The 19,827-nt window shown below is 43.6% G+C and overlaps 1 protein-coding gene across 1 annotated transcript in view; it reads right to left on the minus strand.

Annotated features, from left to right (window-relative positions):
- The window catches only part of colgalt2 (collagen beta(1-O)galactosyltransferase 2), a 42,660-nt gene extending 23,829 nt beyond the window's left edge, over positions 1-18,831 (minus strand). The window contains exon 1 of the mRNA XM_021603923.2: positions 18,518-18,831. Coding sequence (XP_021459598.1) covers positions 18,518-18,756 — 239 coding nt within the window. The 5' untranslated portion in view covers positions 18,757-18,831. The remainder of the gene's footprint in view (positions 1-18,517) is intronic.
- Positions 18,832-19,827: the final 996 nt, after the last annotated feature.

Here is a 19,827-nt window from a genome sequence, read left to right on the forward strand (position 1 = left end):
GTAAAACCTATTTGAAATCGGACACTGTGGCTGGATTTACAAGAAGTTTATCTTTAAAATGTTGTAAAATACTTGTATGTTTGAGGAATTTTAATTATGTGATTTATGTTGTTTTGAATTTGGCGCCCTGCAATTTCACTGGCTGTTGTCGAGGTGGGACACTAGCGTCCCACTTGTACCAGAGAGGTTAAGGTAAAAACACCTGACTTGGAGGTAATGAGCGGATGTGCATGTGCACATGTTTTTTCAACCACAAAATTGCTGCAGGAAATGCATATGTTGTTGGTACATGACTTTTTCAAATGAAAGACCTAGCTCTGGGATTTAAATAGGTGTGGATTTGTGAAAAAGTCCAAAACAGAGGAGCTTCGATATGTTCTGTATATGAGGATGCGTGTATGTGCAGGTGTGTGTGTGTGTGTTTTGCGAGTGAGCATTCTGGAGCATGTGTTTGAATTTCATTACATTGTTCCCTTCCTTATACGAGTCTGTGAGGTCACACTGACAAATATGTCAGAAGGATTGTATCTCATACCTTAGGAAAAAGTAAACCTATTTAGTAAATTCCTCACCACGCTTATTAAAACAAAACACAAACAAACAGATGACCACACTAAGGTTTGGTTTCCACATTCCCCACTAAAATGTTAACACAATTCTAGGAGGAGCCTATTCAACCATGTAGCAGTTGAAGGTTTCTGACATTCTTCACTAAGCCCCTCTGAGCCGTAACACACAGCTCACATGGGGGGCTGTACAGGCAGAGGATAGGCAGGCACATGTCTATCTTTCACTTCTGTGTCTCTACCTACAGTTTTTTGAGGTGAATCTCCATCATTACATATCCTCTCTCCATCTCCTATTCCACACATGCATGTCCTGTTTCCGGGAGGATCTATCCTTTCCAGGCCTCTCAATGTCCTCTCCCCAGCCAGGGAGTGTCCAGAGCAGCAGCTTGAGTTACTGTGTGTCCCCTGTCTCCCAGGCTGCCTGGTCATCCCCACATCCCCCTAACCACACTCACATGCACTGCAGCCAAGCCTGGAAGTCAATAGCAATGATGTGCGAAAGGAAAAAATGAATGTGCTTGTGGGATACTGTGTATATCTTAAAGTGTATTCATGAGTGCACATAGTGCACTGTGAATGTGTGTGTACTGTACATGTGAGAGAGAGTGTTGAGTCCTGCTAAGTTTTGTAGGTGTTTAACCCTTTACGCTAGTGGGAATTGGCCTACTGTATATGGATAGGGCTAAATATACATGTTTCTGACAGAAGAAATATGAAAAGCATATGCAGAAGCATGGTAGAAATGACAAGAGAACAGTTTGGAGATTATAGGAAAATTATTAGACCAAAGTTGAGGAGAGTTCACCTGACACAAGACTGAATACAAACATTACACTGTTGATTTATATGTGCATTTGACATTTACTGTACTTTTCACCGTATTTGTTGATAACGAAATCTGAAAATACTCTGGATACATTCAGTAACATGATAAGAATATTCCTGGAAAATGTGAGGTAGGTGAAAAGTAAGGGGGAAAAAATGACAAGGGTTTGAATGAGAGGTCTAATGGGTGTCTCCAAGTGGTCACAAACCTCTCCATAGTGTGCACAGTTCCTACGTCATTTCACGGCACTTTTATGACTCAAAGAAGAGAATTCAACTATGAGGTGCTTTTATGAGCTCTCCTAGCTGTGCCTTTGAGGAACTAGAGCAAGAACACTTGTAGTTGTGTTGAACACAACCCCATCCCCGCCATCACACAATTATGGTTGTTGTTTATGCAATCCAAAAACGGCCATTTTAAATCCCAGTCTGGGTCAGGTGGGCATAATTTCAAAGCTTGTTATATTGCCAACATGACCAGTTACCTTTTAAATACGATCTTACAGTTTTAGGCTTTCACAGGGCAATTCAAAGAAGCAGATGGTAATTGTGGTGCGCATGGAATGGAGTCACGAGATCATTCAGGTGCGTGTTCCACGGCAAATGTTCTTCACAATAGATAAACATAGGCTCATTCTGTTCAGAACAACCCAGGGTATGACGCCATGTCATCACACATATTGATCATAAACGTTGACACTGTATATGACATGAGTTTTATGATATGGAAATGTGAAGTCCTCTTAACTTGGAGCATTTTTCTCACTCAGACAACAAAACATTTGCAAAAGTTGCCCAATTAACTTCTTGTCGCATGGAGTGATCAAGTTCAAAACGTCCGTCAGTCAAAACCCATACAGAGCTGTGAAGCGCAGAGCCATTTATAGCATTTTACTGTACAGCTTCTCAGTGCCCAAATCTGCCATTTTCAACCCGTATGAGTGTAAAGTAACAATTCAGGCTTTGAGGGTTTGGACTGAACACTGGTCCCCCCTCCTTCTTTTCACTCATCTCTCACTTTATTCATTCACGCTGCCCTCTTGGAAGTTTCCAGTAACTCTCCAGCTCATTATCTTCAGGCCTGGAGCACTGCATCTCTGCTTTCTTTCTTTCTGATATGCATCTGGACAACACATGCTCCTAGGTTTCACCTACACATCCTTCCCCTCTCTTTCTCTCTCTCCATCCCTCTCTCCTTTATCTATGGGTCCCACTTGGACTGGCTATGCCATCATCAGTGAGGAAGGTGTGATTAGCTGACAGTGATCAATGGGAGGGGTCAGAAGGGTCACACCTGGTCCAAAAATACTCAACAAACACTTCAGTGAAAGTAACGAGGCCTAAAATCCTTCTAATGTATCTGGATTGGACATGACCTCGTACTGTAACTAGTGTTAACAGATATGCATCACTCTGTCTAAATTGTGTGTGTGTGTGTGTGTGTGTTAAGTCTGCAGTAGCCCCCCTCCCCTCCCCAGGCTGATGTGGCTGAGGCAATGCATGCTGGCCTGGCAGGGCCTGACATTCACAGTCAACACACGGCAGAATGGCCCATGCGCCTCCCCCTTAGAGCCTATACAGCACCTCATCCTCACACACATGACTTATCCATACACACTCTCAGTCAGGCCAAACAAGGTAACTTGCCAATATAATCTGTCAGAAGAATCTCTGTGTTCTTGCCCTCTGGGCAACCCATGCATACTATTTACACACTTTCATCCATAAATTCACACTGTCGATTTCTACACACATTGAATGCCTTGCTCCCTAATATGCAATTTCTCACATTTAGTCACCCACATGAAATACACAAGACAGCTTTGAAATATGCACTGAGTGTACAAAACATTAGGAGCACCTTCCTAATATTGAGTTGCACCCTCCCCCTTTTCCCTCAGAACAGCCTCAATTCATCAGGGTATGGACTAAACAAAGATTCAAAAGCATTCCACAGGGATGCTGGCCCATGTTGACTCCAATGCCTCCCACAGTTGTGTTAAGTTGGCTGGATGTTCTTTGGGTGGTGGACCATTCTTGATACACAATGAGAACTGTTGAGTGTGAAAAACCCAGCAGCGTTGCAGTTATTGACACAAACCGGTGCACCTGGCACCTACTACCATACCCCGTTCAAAGGTAAGTTAATACTTTGTAGCGCCACCTTTTGCTGCGATTACAGCTGTAAGTCGCTTGGGGTATGTCTCTATCAGTTTTGCACATCGAGAGACTGACATTTTTTCCCATTCCTCCTTGCAAAACAGCTCGAGCTCAGTGAGGTTGGATGGAGAGCATTTGTGAACAGCAGTTTTCAGTTCTTTCCACAGATTCTCGATTGGATTCAGATCTGGACTTTGACTTGGCCATTCTAACACCTGGATATGTTTATTTTTGAACCATTCCATTGTAGATTTTGCTTTATGTTTTGGATCATTGTCTTGTTGGAAGACAAATCTCCGCCCCAGTCTCAGGTCTTTTGCAGACTCCATCAGGTTTTCTTCCAGAATGGTCCTGTATTTGGCTCCATCCATCTTCCCATCAATTTTAACCATCTTCCCTGTCCCTGCTGAAGAAAAGCAGGCCCAAACCATGATGCTGCCACCACCATGTTTGACAGTGGGGATGGTGTGTTCAGCTGTGTTGCTTTTACGCCAAACATAACGTTTTGCATTGTTGCCAAAAAGTTCAATTTTGGTTTCATCTGACCAGAGCACCTTCTTCCACATGTTTGGTGTGTCTCCCAGGTGGCTCGTGGCAAACTTTAAACAACACTTTTTATGGATATCTTTAAGAAATGGCTTGCTTCTTGCCACTCTTCCATAAAGGCCAGATTTGTGCAATTTATGACTGATTGTTGTCCTATGGACAGAGTCTCCCACCTCAGCTGTAGATCTCTGCAGTTCATCCAGAGTGATCATGGGCCTCTTGGCTGCATCTCTGATCAGTCTTCTCCTTGTATGAGCTGAAAGTTTAGAGGGACGGCCAAGTCTTGGTAGATTTGCAGTGGTCTGATACTCCTTCCATTTCAATATTATCGCTTGCACAGTGCTTCTTGGGATGTTTAAAGCTTGGGAAATCTTTTTGTATCCAAATCCGGCTTTAAACTTCTTCACAACAGTATCTCGGACCTGCCTGGTGTGTTCCTTGTTCTTCATGATGCTCTCTGCGCTTTTAACGGACCTCTGAGACAATCACAGTGCAGGTGCATTTATACGGAGACTTGATTACACACAGGTGGATTGTATTTATCATCGTTAGTCATTTAGGTCAACATTGGATCATCCAGAGATCCTCACTAAACTTCTGGAGAGAGTTTGCTGCACTGAAAGTAAAGGGGCTGAATAATTTTGCACGCCCAATTTTTCAATTTTTGTTTTGTTAAGAAAGTTTGAAATATCCAATAAATGTCGTTCCACTTCATGATTGTGTCCCACTTGTTGTTGATTCTTCACAAAAAAATACAGTTTTATATCTTTATGTTTGAAGCCTGAAATGTGGCAAAAGGTCGCAAAGTTCAAGGTGGCCGAATACTTTCGCAAGGCACTGTATATTGTCACTATCACTCTCAAGCATAAACGCTCTCATCAATCTTAATATGCTCTCTGAAAACCCTAACCGCTGTCTTACTGCACATCTAGATGAATAACCTACTCAGTCATGTATAGATAATTTCAAACTGATAGTAAATGATACAATCACAATCACTTTGTTTATAAGGGACAATAAGAAAGACAGATCGACTGAGAGAAAAAGAGAGAGAGAGAGAGCGAAGAGGTAGGGGGAGTGAGACGGGAGGGATAGAAGAGAGATGGATAGAGAATGAGAGAGCATGAACAGCGGTAGTAAAGTGTGTCTCTGTGTTTAAGACAGGATGATGACACACAGACAGGCAGACTGACTGACTGGGCTGAAATTGTATGCTCCTCTGGCCACTGTTGAATACACAACTGTCATGTCATCATTACGTCCCTCAAAACACCTCTCTCTCTCTTTCTCTCGGGTATTTTCCTGTCTTTCTGAAGAGAAATCGAATACTTTGTCTGGATAGCAGTTTATTTCAGCATTGGCCAGATCCATTGTTGCTGGGCTGCCTCCAGAACTATTGGGTAAGAGACAATCACTTCAGTGCTAACAGGCCCTTCTAACTGCGCACTCTGCTCTGTTTCAGCTCCCCTTTGGGGATCCACTGACACTAACACATGGCCCGGGATGTTCTGAGTACAGCCACAACTCCTGGCAGGGGACATGGAGCTGTTTTCTCTGATGTCAGACATAGGTCTGGGAACAGTCCCATATCCTCTCAGGTTTTATGAGGGAGCAACTGGTATTAACACTCCTCAGGTAAGAATGGTGTGTGTAAATCATATAAGGAGTGTGTGTGTGTTCATATTATGTTGAGTGAGTTAGAAAGTGGTATGGATTATGTTGTGTGAATCATGTAGTTCCTGTGACACGGAGCTACTCCCTAAGCATAAGTCTAGCCCAAGGCGATGGGAAATTTGGTATGGGATTGGTAATGGGAATCAGAAGGAGAGGCAGGGTACTGGCCAGCTGAGTAGAAACAGACACACACACACCACCACATGCAGACCCCAACGGACTGACACTGGGCCAGAGCACTGAGGATAATTAAACACACACTCACATACCAGCCATGTGCCAGTGATATGATCTAATGCACAGAGTGAGAGAGGGAAATCAAATCAAAGAGTGAGAGAGTGAGAGGGAAAAAGAGAGAGAGAGAGAGAGAGATGGGGAGAAGATGATACAGAGAAACCAAGAGAGAAAAAAATCGGATATAATAATTTACATTCACAAAAGCCCAAATTGTCTGCTTCAAATTCAACAAAATCTTATCCTGTCTTCTTCCCCCTTTCCTTTCTGTGAAAAAAACACTCCCAAAAATGTAAAAGGGTCTCCTGACATGGTCAAAAAGACATAAACCAAGGCCCTCATCCCCAGGCCTGACAGAATAATTAAAACCATGAGATACCGCTCCAGAACCCACACTGCTATCAGACCTGAGGTGACACAGTTGCACTCGGAGGTGGATCAAGGTTCTATACTCCCAGAAAGATTCTACGCAGCACGATGGAATTCTAGGAGACGGAATATAGTGTAGATCAGAGGAAATAGTTGGTTATCAGACTGCTACTTAGCTTTCAATGTTGTAATCCAGTAGAAAGGGAGCTCTTTGGAAGCAAGGGTAAAACTTTCCAGTTTGAATGTTTGTTGCAGCTCGTTCCAGTCACTAGCTGCAGCGAACTGAAAAGAGGAGCGACCCAGGGATGTGTGTGCTTTGGGGACTTTTAACAGAATGTGACTGGCAGAATGGGTGTTGTATATGGAGGATGAGGGCTGCAGTAGATATCTCAGATGGGTGGAGTGAGGCCAAAGAGGGTTTTATAAATAAGCATAAACCAGTGGGTCTTGCGACGGGTATACAGAGATGATCAGTTTACAGAGGAGAATAGAGTGTCCTATAAGGAGCATTGGTGGGAAATATGATGGCCGAATGATAAAGAACATCTAGCCGCTCGAGAGCATTCTTACCTGCCGATCTATAAATGATGTCTCCGTAATCTAGCATGGGTAGGATGGTCATCTGAATCAGGATAAGTTTGGCAGCTGGGGTGAAAGAGAAGCGATTACGATAGAGGAAACCAAGCCTAGATTTAACTTTAGCCTGTAGCTTTGATATGTGCTGAGAGAAGGATGGTGCACCGTCTAGCCATACTCCCAAGTACTTGTATGAGGTGACTACCTCAAGCTCTAAACCCTCAGGGGTAGTAATAACACCTGTGGGAAGAGGGGTATTCTTCTTACCAAGCCACATAAGCCTTTGTTTGGGAGTTATTCAGAACAAGGTTAAGGGTAGAGAAAGCTTGTTGGATACGAAGAAAGCTTTGTTGTAGAGCATGTAACATCAAATCTGGGGAGGGGCCAGCTGAGTATAAGACTGTATCATCTGCATATAAATGGATGAGAGAGCTTCCTACTGCCTGAGCAGATGTTGTTGATGTTTATTGAGAAGAGCGTGGGGCCTAGGATCGGGCCTTGGGGTACTCCCTTGGTGACAGACAGTGGCTGAGACAGCAGATTTTCTGACTTTATACACTGCACTCTTTGAGAGAGGTAGTTAGCAAATCAGGCCAAAGACCCATCAGAGACACCAATACTCCTTAGCCGGCCCACAAGAATAGTTTACTGTATCAAAAGCTTCGGCCAAGTCAATAAAAATAGCAGCAAAACATTGCTTAGAATCAAGGGCAATGGTGACATCATTGAGGGCCTTTAAGGTTGCAGTGACACATGCGGAAACCAGATTGCATACCAGAGAGAATACTATAGACATCAAGAAAGCCAGTCAGTTGATTATTGACAGGTTTTTCCAACACTTTTGATAAACAGGGCAAAATAAAAATAGGCCTATAACAGTTAGGATCAGCTTGATCTACCCTTTAAATAAAGGATGAACCGTGGCTGCCTTCCAAGCAATGGGAACCTCCCCAGAAAGGAGAGACAGGTTAAAAAGATCGGAGATAGGCTTGGCGATGATATGGGCAGCAACCTTAAGGAAGAAAGGGGATAGTCACATTAGAAGGGGTGGGAGATGAGGAAATGTTGGATGGGCAAGGAGGCATGGCTTAGTCAAATAGGAATCCTGACTTAATGAAGTGGTGATTAAAGAGCTCAGTCATGTGTTTCTTGTCAGTAACAACCACATCATCAACATTAAGGGACATGGGCAGCTGTGAGGAGGAGGGTTTATTCTCCAGGTCTTTAACTGTTTTCCAGAACTTCTTGGGGTTAGACCCACAGAGAGAGAACTGATCCTTAAAGTAACTAATTTTAGCTATCTGGAGAGCGTCAGTGAATTTATTTCTCATTTGCCTGAACGATAGCGAGTCAGCCTGAGTATGCGTGTGCCGAGCCTTTCGCCAAATGCAATTCTTGAGGTAGAGTAACTCTGCAAGATCACAGTCGAACCCGGGGCTGAACCTGTTTTTAATGATCCTTTTCTTCATGGGGTCGTATTTGTTAACAATACCACTGAAAATATCAAAAAAGAAGGTCCAAACGTCTTCGACAGAGGGGATCAAGCTGATTCTATCCCATTTTACAGAGGCCAGCTCATGAAGGAAGGCTTGCTCATTAAAGTTTATTAGCAAGCATCTATGACAAATCAGCACAGGTCGTTTCACTGAGCAGTCATTACAAAACCCAGGCTGTAAAACAGTGATTACACTAAGGTCAATACAGAAAACACCAGTCAGCCACCAATTGTGCAAGTTCTCCCACTTAAAAAGATGAGAAAGGCCTGTAATTTTCATCATAGGTACACTTCAACTATGACAGACAAAATGAGGGGAAAAAAATCCAGAAAATCACATTGTAGGATTTTTAATTAATTTATTAGCAAATTATGGTGGAAAATAAGAATTTGGTCACCTACAAACAAGCCAGATTTCTGGCTCTCACAGACCTGTAACTTCTTCTTTAAGAGGCTCCTCTGTCCTCCACTCGTTACCTGTATTAATTGTACCTGTTTGAACTTGTTATCAGTATAAAAGACACCTGTCCACAACCTCAAACAGTCACACTCCAAAGTCCACTATGGCCAAGACCAAAGAGCTGTCAAAGGACACCAGAAACAAAATTGTAGACCTGCACCAGGCTGGGAAAACTAAATCTGCAATAGGTAAGCAGCTTGGTTTGAAGAAATCAACTGTGCGAGCAATTATTAGGAAATGGAAGACATACAAGACCACTGATAATCTCCCTCGATCTGGGGCTCCACGCAAGATCTCACCCCGTGGGGTCAAAATGATCACAAGAATGGTGAGCAAAAATCCCAGAACCACACGGGGGGACCTAGTGAATGACCTGCAGAGAGCTGGGACCAAAGTCATTGAAGATGAAACGTGGCTGGGTCTTTCAGCATGACAATGATCCCAAACACACCGCCCGGGCAACGAAGGAGTGGCTTCGTAAGAAGCATTTCAAGGTCCTGGAGTGGCCTAGCCAGACTCCAGATCTCAACCCCATAGAAAATCTTTGGAGGGAGTTGAAAGTCTGTGTTGCCCAGCAACAGCCCCAAAACATCACTGCGCTAGAGGAGATCTGCATGGAGGAATGGGCCAAAATACCAGCAACAGTGTGTGAAAACATTGTGAAGACTTACAGAAAACGTTTGACCTCCGTCATTGCCAACAAAGGGTATATAACAAAGTATTGAGATAAACTTTTGTTATTGACCAAATACTTATTTTCCACCATAATTTGCAAATAAATTAATTTAAAAAAAAATCTCTCATTTTGTCTGTCATAGTTGAAGTGTACCTATGATGAAAATTACAGGCCTCTCTCATCTTTTTAAGTGGGAGAACTTGCACAATTGGTGGCTGACTAAATACTTGTTTGCCCCACTGTAGCTATGTCTCTCTCTCTCTGAGGGGGCGTGACATCTGTGCTAACAACACTATAATACCTAAGGCCTAAGGGCACACATGGTTTGGATGGTACTCTCTTTCATCTGCATGTAGCATTAAAACATGATTTGTGGTTCAGATGTTTTCTTTGTGGTTCAGATTTCTTGGTGTGTGCATTGTGCAGTGGGTTATGTCATATGATACTCTAACATGGGGATACGAGTATAGAAACCACAAGGAATTCTCTGTTATTAGGCTATTTCACATCAATACAGATCATTCTGGGAACCGTTGTCTTTTCATAGTCCTGACATGATCTATGTCGAAACACATCGACAAACCATCTCTCCCTCCAGTTCACCACCTGGTTAAGCACTTACAATAAACAGCCCACAGACCTAGCTCCAGACTACTGAGTTACTCCTGAACGCTGCCCCAAAGATGAGCTCAGCCTTTCCCTCCAGTCACAACACGTAGTCATGACCTGGTGACCAATCACAGGGCTGAGTTACATTCCATCAACCAATCACTGGCCTGGGTCCAGGCCCGGGTCCAGTTGTTGGCCTGCAGCCAGCTCAATGTTGTCCTGAGGGCAGAGGAGGGAGGGGAGGGGGAGGGTACACTGTTTGAGCATGGATGGAATGTGAGTTCACTTTACTAACCTGCTCAGTGCTCCTGTGTAATTCTCAACACAAGCCTGCCAACCACCCTGCCTCCGCCCCCTGTCTACCTCTTTCCTAAAAACCATTCCCTGCATTCTTTCACAGCACAGTGTGAGTCTTTCTCACCTCTCTCTCAGTCCTCTCTGTCAGACAGACACGTCCATTTGCTTTTCAGACTACTGAAGCTTTCTGTGGAGAGTGTGTTATCCCATCTGTTCTGTGTCTCTATCATACACACAGACTGCCCTTCCTCCAGCCATGACCCAGTTGAAACTCTCATGTGACCCTACATACACACATGAACAGCGACAGTCTCCGTGTCGCAGAGGAAGGGCAAGGAGAACTGAAAGGTGAGCAGGGTACAAGCTCTACCCGTCAGCCCCAACACAAACACACAGCCTTGGGCCTTGCCGCCCAGTAATTAGCCACTAGCACTGGGTCTGTGGCCAGCACACATTTAATCACACAATCAGCTTTTATTTCACAAATCATAATTCTACCATTCTGTTGCTTTCACTGCCTCGCTTTATTTAGGTTGTATAACCACTGTTTTTGTTTATATGTATTGTAGAGGGTGCCGACAGACATGACAGCTCTGCTTCTAGCTTTTAAGCAACTTTGTAGTATTTCGTTTTTTTGTGTGCTATTTCTTACATTATTAGCCCAGAACGTTTTTTTGTGTTATTACATACAGCCGGAAATAACTTTCGGATATCAGAGCGGCGGTAACTCACCAGCATTACGACCAGGAAAATGACATTCCCAAATTGGTTCCTTTGTTCGTACCCCCCAGTGCAATTGAACTTATCCCATTGGCTGCTCCAAGACGCCGACGGCGGAGAAGAGGTATTCAGAGTGGACTTCTAGTCCGACTCAGGAGGCGTGCACACCATCCACCTCTTCCGAGTATATTACTCGCTAATGTTCAGTCTATGGACAATAAAGTAGATGAGCTCAGGGTGAGAATCTCCTTCCAGAAAGACACCACGGACTGTAACATACTCTGTTTCACAGAATCATGGCTCTCTCCGGATATACTGTCACGTCCATACAGCCAGCTGGGTTCTCAGTACATCGCGCAGACAGGAATAAAGAAGTCTACAGGAAGAAGAAGGGCGGTGGTGTATGTTTCATGATTAACTACTCATGGTGTGATTGTGTTAACGTACAAAAACTCAAGTCCTTTTGTTCACCCGACGTAGAATACCTTACAATCAAATGCCGACCATATTATCTCCCAAGAGAAATCTCTTCGGTCATAGTCACAGTCGTGTATATTCCCTCTCAAGCCGATACCACAACGGCCCTCAAAGAACTACACTGAACTTTATGCAAATTGAAAAATCACATATCCTGAGGCCGCATTTATTGTAGCTGGGGGTTTTAACAAAGCAAATTTGAGGAAAATGCTACCGAAGTTCTAACAACACATTCACTGTAGTACTCGATCTGTAAAAACACTCGACCACTGCTACTCCCCCTTCCGGGATAACTACAAGGCCATCCCCCGCACTCGCTTCTGCAAATCAGATCAGAAATTTCTGCCTATAGGAAGGGAGGAGCAAAATTGAATTTGTGATCTGATTTGCTGAAGGGAGGGCGGGGGAGGGCCTTGTAGTTATCCCGTAAGGGGGAGTAGCAGTGGTCAAGTGTTTTTCCAGAGCGAGTACTACAGTCCATGTGCTAACAGGAAGTACCCGTGCTAAGGTCTATTCAACGCTGGTCTGACCAATCAGAATCAATGCATCAAGATTGTTTTGATCATGCAGACTGGGATATGTTCTGGGTAGCCTCTGATAACAACATTGACGTATACACGGACACGGTGACTGAGTTCATCAGGAAGTGTATAGAGGATGTTGCTCCCATGGTGACTATTAATAAAACCTACGCAAACCAGAAACCATGTATAGATGGCAGCATTCGTGCAAAACTGAAAGTGCGAACCATCGCATTTAACTATGGCAAGGTGACTGGAAATATGGTTGAATACAAAAAGTGTAGTTATTCCCTCCGTTAGGGAATCAACAGGCAAAACGTCAGTACAGAGACAAAGTGGAGTCAGAAATCAACAGCACAGACACGAGACGTATGTGGCACGGTCTACAGATAATTGCGGATTACTGAGGGAAAACCAGCCACGACGTGGACACCGACATCTTGCTCACGGATAAGTTAAACACCTTCTTCGCCCGCTTTGAGGATAACACATTGCCACCGAAGCGGCCCGCTCCCAAGGACTGTGGGCTCTCATTCTCTGTGGCCGACGTGAGTAAGACATTTAAGCGTGTTAACCCTCGCAAGGCTGCCAGCCCAGACGGCATCCCTAGCCTCATCCTCAGAGCATGCACAGACCAGCTGTCTGGAACTAAATGACTATCGCCCTGTAGCACTCATGTCTGTCATCATGAAGTGCTTTGAGAGGCTAGTTAAGGATCATATCACCTCTACATTACCTGACACTCTAGACCCACTTCAATTTGCTTACCGCCCCAATAGATCCACAGACAATGCAATCGCTATTGCAATGCACAATGCCATATCCCATCTGGACAAGAGAAATACCTATGTAAGAATGCTGTTCATTGACTATAGCTCAGCCTTCAACACCATAGTACCCTCCAAGCTCATAATTAAGCTCGGCGCCCTGGGTCTGAACCCCACCCTGTGCAATTGGGTCCTAAACTTCCTGACGGGCCGCCCCCAGGTGGTGAAGGTAGGAAACAACACCTCCACTTCGCTGATCCTCAACACAGGGGCCCCACAAGGGTGCATGCTCAGCCCTCTCCTGTACTCCCTGTTCACCCATGACTGTGGACACGTACGCCTCCAACTCAATCATCAAGTTTGCAGATGACACAACAGGCCTGATTACCAACAATGACGAGACAGCCTACAGGGAGGAGGTGAGGACCCTGGCGGAGTGGTGCCGGGAAAATAACCTCTTCAAAACGAAGGAGCTGATTGTGAATTCTCATACTTAAAAAAACTCTTCATGGTACAGTGATTATCAACACTGAACATCTAGGCTGCTCAACCACCCAATAAATGTCTCTTTGCCAAAAACTTCTCATTGGCAGTTAGTATTGAGAGCATGCAGAGATATACTGAGACCTTTACAGTCATTGGTTCAGATTCAGGAGAACAATACAGACAGACAGTAGAATGCAGCAGCAACAGGCACATCCTATAGGTCAGGGGCCGGGCAGGGGTCGGTAACAGACGGGCCGCGGGCCAAAAACGTAATTCAGCTAAAAATAAGTTGAATTTAGGAAATCTGTTCCCAAATATTAAAACAGCAGGGTAGATATGTGTGTGTGTGTGTGTGTGTGTGTGTGTGTGTGTGCGTTGGGAAGTGTTCTCAATGAGAAACAGACAGACATAAAGCTGCAAACAAAAGCAAGCCTTGAAAGGATGAGTGGAAAACAAAAGACAAAAGCATCCAACTGGTGATGACTTCAATTCTGGGAGAAACAGAGAAAACGCATTAAACTATCAAGTCCCTCTTAAAAGTTTCCATGTGCAACAAAATAGGTATGTGATGGGCATTCTCCACATGCTTGTGCACTGACTTTCTTTGTCCCTGTAGACTAGTCATACAGACCTTTCGTCTCTCCCGTGATTCTCTCCACAGCACTTTACGCATCACTTCTTCAGTGCGTTGAGCACCCACCTTCTGTGCCGCTGTCCGAGCCAGTCATTGTCTACTCACTCCCCATCTCCAATCACTGGATTAAGTTGTACATCAAAATATCTTGCATTCTTGCTTGGAACGTGCTAGATAAAACAATTTATTTATTGAATACCTCAGTAGTCTATTTATTATACTTCTTAATATGGCACAATTAATGACTTTATAAGAGGATTACTCATGGGCTGGTGCCATCAAGTGTAAAGGTTAGTGGCACCTGTGACACTAGGGGAAAATGTTAGTCTGGAGCCCTGTAATAGTAGTTAACACTTAAGGCGTCCACATGCTTCTCATCTGAAACAGTCCGGAACAGTTTGTGCATATATTATGATGTCATTTTGTGAGGTTGTTTTGCGCAATTAAGATCTCCTCTGCAAAAATGTCTAAATTATTGACAGATTTCTTGAGTTATCTTACACTGAACAAAAATACAAACGCAACATGCAACAATTTCAAAGATGTTCATGAGTTACAGTTCACATAAGGAAATCTGTCAATAAAATAAAATCATTAGGCCCTAATCTATGGATTTCACATGACTGTTGGTCACAGATACTGTACCTTAAAAAAGGTAAGGGTGTGGATCAGAAAACCAGTCAGTATCTGGTGTGACCAGCACGTGCATCATGCAGCGTGACACATCTCTTTCGCATAGAGTTGATCAAGCTGGTGATTGTGGCCTGTGGAATGTTGTCCCACTCCTCTTCAATGGCTAGGCGAACTTGCTGGATATTGGCGGGAACTGGAACACGTTGTCGTACTCGTCAATCCAGAGAATCACAAACATGCTCAATGGGTGACATGTCTGGTCAGTATGCAGGCCATGGAAGAACTGGGACATTTTCAGCTTCCAGGAATTCTATGCAGATCCTTGGGACCATGCACTATCATGCTGAAACAGAAGGTGATGGCAGCGGATGAATGGCACAACAATGGGCCTCAGGATCTCATCATGTGATCTCTGTACATTCAAATTGCCATCTATAAAATGCAATTGTGTTCATTGTCCTTATCTTATGCCTGTCCATACCATAACCCCAACGCCATCATGGGGCACTCTGTTCACAACATTGACATCAGCAAATCACTCGACCACATGACACCATGCACGACGCCATACACACTGTCTGCCATCTGCCCAGTACAGTTGAAACCGGGATTAATCCGTGAAGAACAGACTTCTCTAGCATGCCAGTGGCCATTGAAGGTGAGCATTTGTACACTGAAGTCGGTTACGATGCCGAACTGCAGACAGGTCAAGATCCTGGTGAGGACGACAAGCACGCAGATGAGCTTCCCTGAGACGGTTTCTGACAGTTTGTGATGAAATTCTTTGGTTGTGCGAACCCAGTTTCATCTTCTTTCTGGGTGGTGGTCTCAGACGATTCAACAGGTGAAAAAGCCAGATGTGGAGCTCCTGGGCTGGTGTGTTTACAGATGATCTGTGGTTGTGAGGCCGGTTGGACGTACTGCCAAATTCTCTAAAGCAAAGTTGGAGGCGGTTTATGGTAGAGAAATGAACATTCAATTCTCTGGCAAAAGCTTTGGTGGACATTCCTGCAGTCAGCATGCCAGTTGTACGCTCCCTCAAAACTTGAAACATCTGTGGCGTTGTGTTGAGTTAAGTCAAAACTGTAACTCGGCCACTCAAGCAACTTCAGCGTAGATTTGGCCTTGTCTTTTAGGTTATTGTCCTGCTGAAAGGTAAAATAATTTCCCAGTGTCTGGTGGAAAGCAGACTGAACCAGTTTTTCCTAATGGATTTTGCCTATGCTTAGCTCCATTCCATTTATTTTTTATCCTGAAAAACTCCCCAGTCCTTAACAATTACAAGAATACCCTAACATGATGCAGCCACTACTATGTATGGAGAGTGGTACTCAGTAATGTGTTTTATTGGATTTGCCCCAAACATAACACTTTGTATTCAGAACAAAAAGTGAATTGCTTTGCCACATTTTTTTGCAGTATTACTTTAGTGCCTTATTGCAAAACAGTTTTTGAATATTTGTATTCTGTACAGGCTTCCTTATTTTCACTTTTTCAATTAGGTTAGTATTGTGGAGTAACTACAATATTGTTGATCCATCCTCAGTTTTCTCCTATCACAGCCATTAAACTCTGTAACTGTTTTAATGACACCATTGGCCTCATTGTAAAATCCCTGAGCGGTTTCATCCTCTCCTGCAGCTGAGTTAGGAAGGATGCCTGTATCTTTGTAGTGACTGGGTGTATTGATACAGCATCCAAAGTGTAATTAATAACTTCAGCATGCTCAAAGGGATATATTGAATGTATTTTTTTAAATTGTATTTTTACCCATCTATCTGCCCTTCTTTGTGAGGCATTAGAAAACCTCCCTGGTCTTTGTGGTTGAATCTGTGCTTGAAATTCACCGAGGGACCTTATAGATAATTGTATGTGTGTGGTAGAGAGATGAGTCGTTCAAAAATCATGTTGAACACTATTATTGCACACAGAGTGATGCAACTTATTATGTGACTTGTGAAGCACATTTTTACTCCTGAACTTATTTAGGATTGCCATAACAAAGGGGTTGAATACTTATTGACTCCAGACATTTCAGCTTTTCATTTTTAATTAATTTACCAACATATCAAAAAACATTATTCCATTTTGACCTTATGGAGTTCTGTGTGTAGACCAGTGACAAAAAAAGCTCAATTTAAACAATTTTAAATGCAGGCTGTAGCACAACAAAATGTGGAAAAAGTTAAGGGGCTTGAATACTTTCTGAAGGCACTGTAGCCCAAAGGCGTCTGCATGCTTCCCAGCCGAAACAGTTGGGAAGAGTTTGTGCATATATTATGACGACATTTTGTGACATTTTTGTTCGTTTTGGACTTCGGCAAGGTTGTTTTTGGTTGTTGTGGCACATTACATTTTTTTCTTGAGGCAAGCCGAAATCGGTAGCTTTAGTCTACACCCATTCGTTGGTGATTGGTCAACAATATAGATTATTCAGTAAAGTCTTTGTTGTTCTTCAATGAGAGACATTTCTTTATTTCGAAACAGTGCTCCAAACATCTTAGTTAGATGTAAAATAGCGCAACTAAGATCTCCTCTGCAAAAAACATAAAAATGAATGACAGATTTATTGAGTTGTCTTAGATTAATTATGATTATTTAGAGGAAGTGTATACTGGCTACAGCGTCTCAAAATGGACAAACAGTACTATTGCCGCTTTTGTTCCTCGTTTTTCAAGCGAATGTATTTTAACGGAGTATAGGAACATATTCGTTTGGTTCACTTAGCCGAATTTGGCTAGCCGCCAGCAGAACTGAAGCATGCTGACACCTTAAGACAGCTTGGCTTTTATAATGTTTAAGGCTTAAGCAGAGAGGCAGACAGAGAACAAGAAGATGCACAGTGACAGCAGAGAAAATGCCGAAACAAATAAACCAGCACAATAGGTGTGGATAAAATGCCAGAGCCGAATTGTTATCCATGTCCACCCCTGTGTAACTGCCTATGGAGAATTGATGATGGAGACTTTTGGCGATATGGGCCCCCATCCCCCCACACCTGGCTGCTGTTTTAAGCCCCCTGATTTCTGCAATGTGTGCATAATAATAAAAAAAACACCGTCAACAACATGCTCTGCCCATTCATCTACTCCTAACATGCAATTAGGAACCCAGCAGACACGCGTGGAGAGGGCATTGTAAAACGCAGCAACAAGTCTCGTTCACGCTGACAGCAGCGTCTCTGTTCTTTACGTGGACAGGACAGGAGGTTCTCATTATAATACCGACACCATACCGATAACAATAAGCTCTATGTTACTTATATGTGTGTACTTTTTTCCCATAGTAAAGTGCAAAGCAAGAATTGTCGCGGGCGTGCCCCAACTGGCGGCCCTCCGCCCGTGGGTGGTTTTATTTGCCTCCCCAAGTTTTCTGAGCAAATCTTGTTTAAAACACACACACACACACACACACACACACACACACACACACACACACATATATATATATATATATATATATATTACTGGACATGAAATACTGTTAAAAAAAACCCACCAGGAAACCATCTCCAATTGATTTTCGTATTGGAAATCTGTTCCCAAGTAGGCCTATTCCCACGCATAATAGAGAGGCGTGCTCGTATACAAATGTAAGCAAGGTTTGAAATTATTATGTTTTTGTGAAATAGTTGCAGTCTAGAAATTATTTGTAATTATCTTCCGACCCCCGACCATCCGCTCAAGAAAAATGGTCCCGCGGATGAATCTAGTTGATGATCCCTGCTGTTGGCTATTGGAGAAGATTTGACCGGAATAAAGTTGTTAAAAAGTTAGTTGCGTTTCTCACCAGATAGCTATCCGCTCCTTCGGGTAGTCTAGCCTGTCGATACAGCCCAGGTAGTGCGGCAGGCTGTGCGCTGCGTTGCGAGCCAGAATGGCGATCATGACTTTTGGCATCAGCAGTGACGATTCGGGTCGGACCGAGTCCTGCACCAGAGTCACCAAGTCCGACATGCCACCCGGCATGAGGGCGACAAGCAGGGCGCAGAGCAGTCCGACTCCCACGGCTCCAACCGCCGGCATCATTCCCAGATAACACCGTTATCCAAACCTGAGCTCTGCCGCAACTGAATATAAGAGTGAGCGATTGTGGGAGGGAGCGAAGAAGGTAGGAAGGGAAGGGGATGGAGTGTGTGGACGAGGGAGAGCACAGGAGGTTGGTGGCACCTTAATTAGGGAGGACAGGCTCGTGGTAATGGCTGGAGCGGAATCAGTGGAATGGTTTCAAATACATCAAACACAAGGTTTCCAAGTGTTTAATGCCATTCCATTTGCGCCATTCCAGCCATTATTATGAGCTGTCCTCCCATCAGCAGCCTCCACTGGAGAGAGGGGTAACATCTCTTGTCTACCTCCTCCCCGCTGGCTGCTCCCCAAAACGATCATATACCTCTCCTACAGCTTTCCCTCTCTCTCTTGGAGACTAGGCTACAGAGGCAGGACAGGGGCTGATAAAACATCATGGGGAATCTAACAGGTGCAACAGCACAGAGAGAAGAGGTGGCTCCAAACATGGCCAATAACATTATTTTAGTAAGTAAATAATACATTTTCTTACTCAAATCCAGCAGATTGAAGCTTCCTGTGCTATAAAACTGATAGCCTAGACACAATAGGCTATTATCATTCAATAATGTTGTGTGAAAGAAGAACGAAAATTGTACCTGAAGTGCAAAAGAGGGTTGTACATTTCGCAATATTGTTTGTCAGTTCAAGTCTATGTATGCAAAATGCATAAACTGTATGCTGTTCTGATGGAAATATGTGTATAAATGTGTAACTACTCTTATTGTGTGGTTGCAATGTCAGATCATTGTAACAACATGTGGTTTGACTGCTTGTGCATGGCTGTCGCCGTGGTAAAGTTGGTTTGATTTTCGGTATTTGCCAGACATTCTTACCTTCAAATTTCAATAGCTCGCGAACGATTTTAGCTACATACCTCAGGTTCTCTATGAAGGAAAAAAAGTGTAAAACATTGAACAAGTCTTATTTTCCCGATTACAATCCGAGTTTCATAATCACACGGCAACGGTGTAGTAAGCCTCGCGCACCGTCAATGCAACTATTTAGGGACCTTCAAAGTGCTTGATCACA

The sequence above is a fragment of the Oncorhynchus mykiss genome, chromosome 5 (genome assembly GCF_013265735.2).
Source record: "Oncorhynchus mykiss isolate Arlee chromosome 5, USDA_OmykA_1.1, whole genome shotgun sequence".
NCBI lineage: Eukaryota > Metazoa > Chordata > Actinopteri > Salmoniformes > Salmonidae > Oncorhynchus > Oncorhynchus mykiss.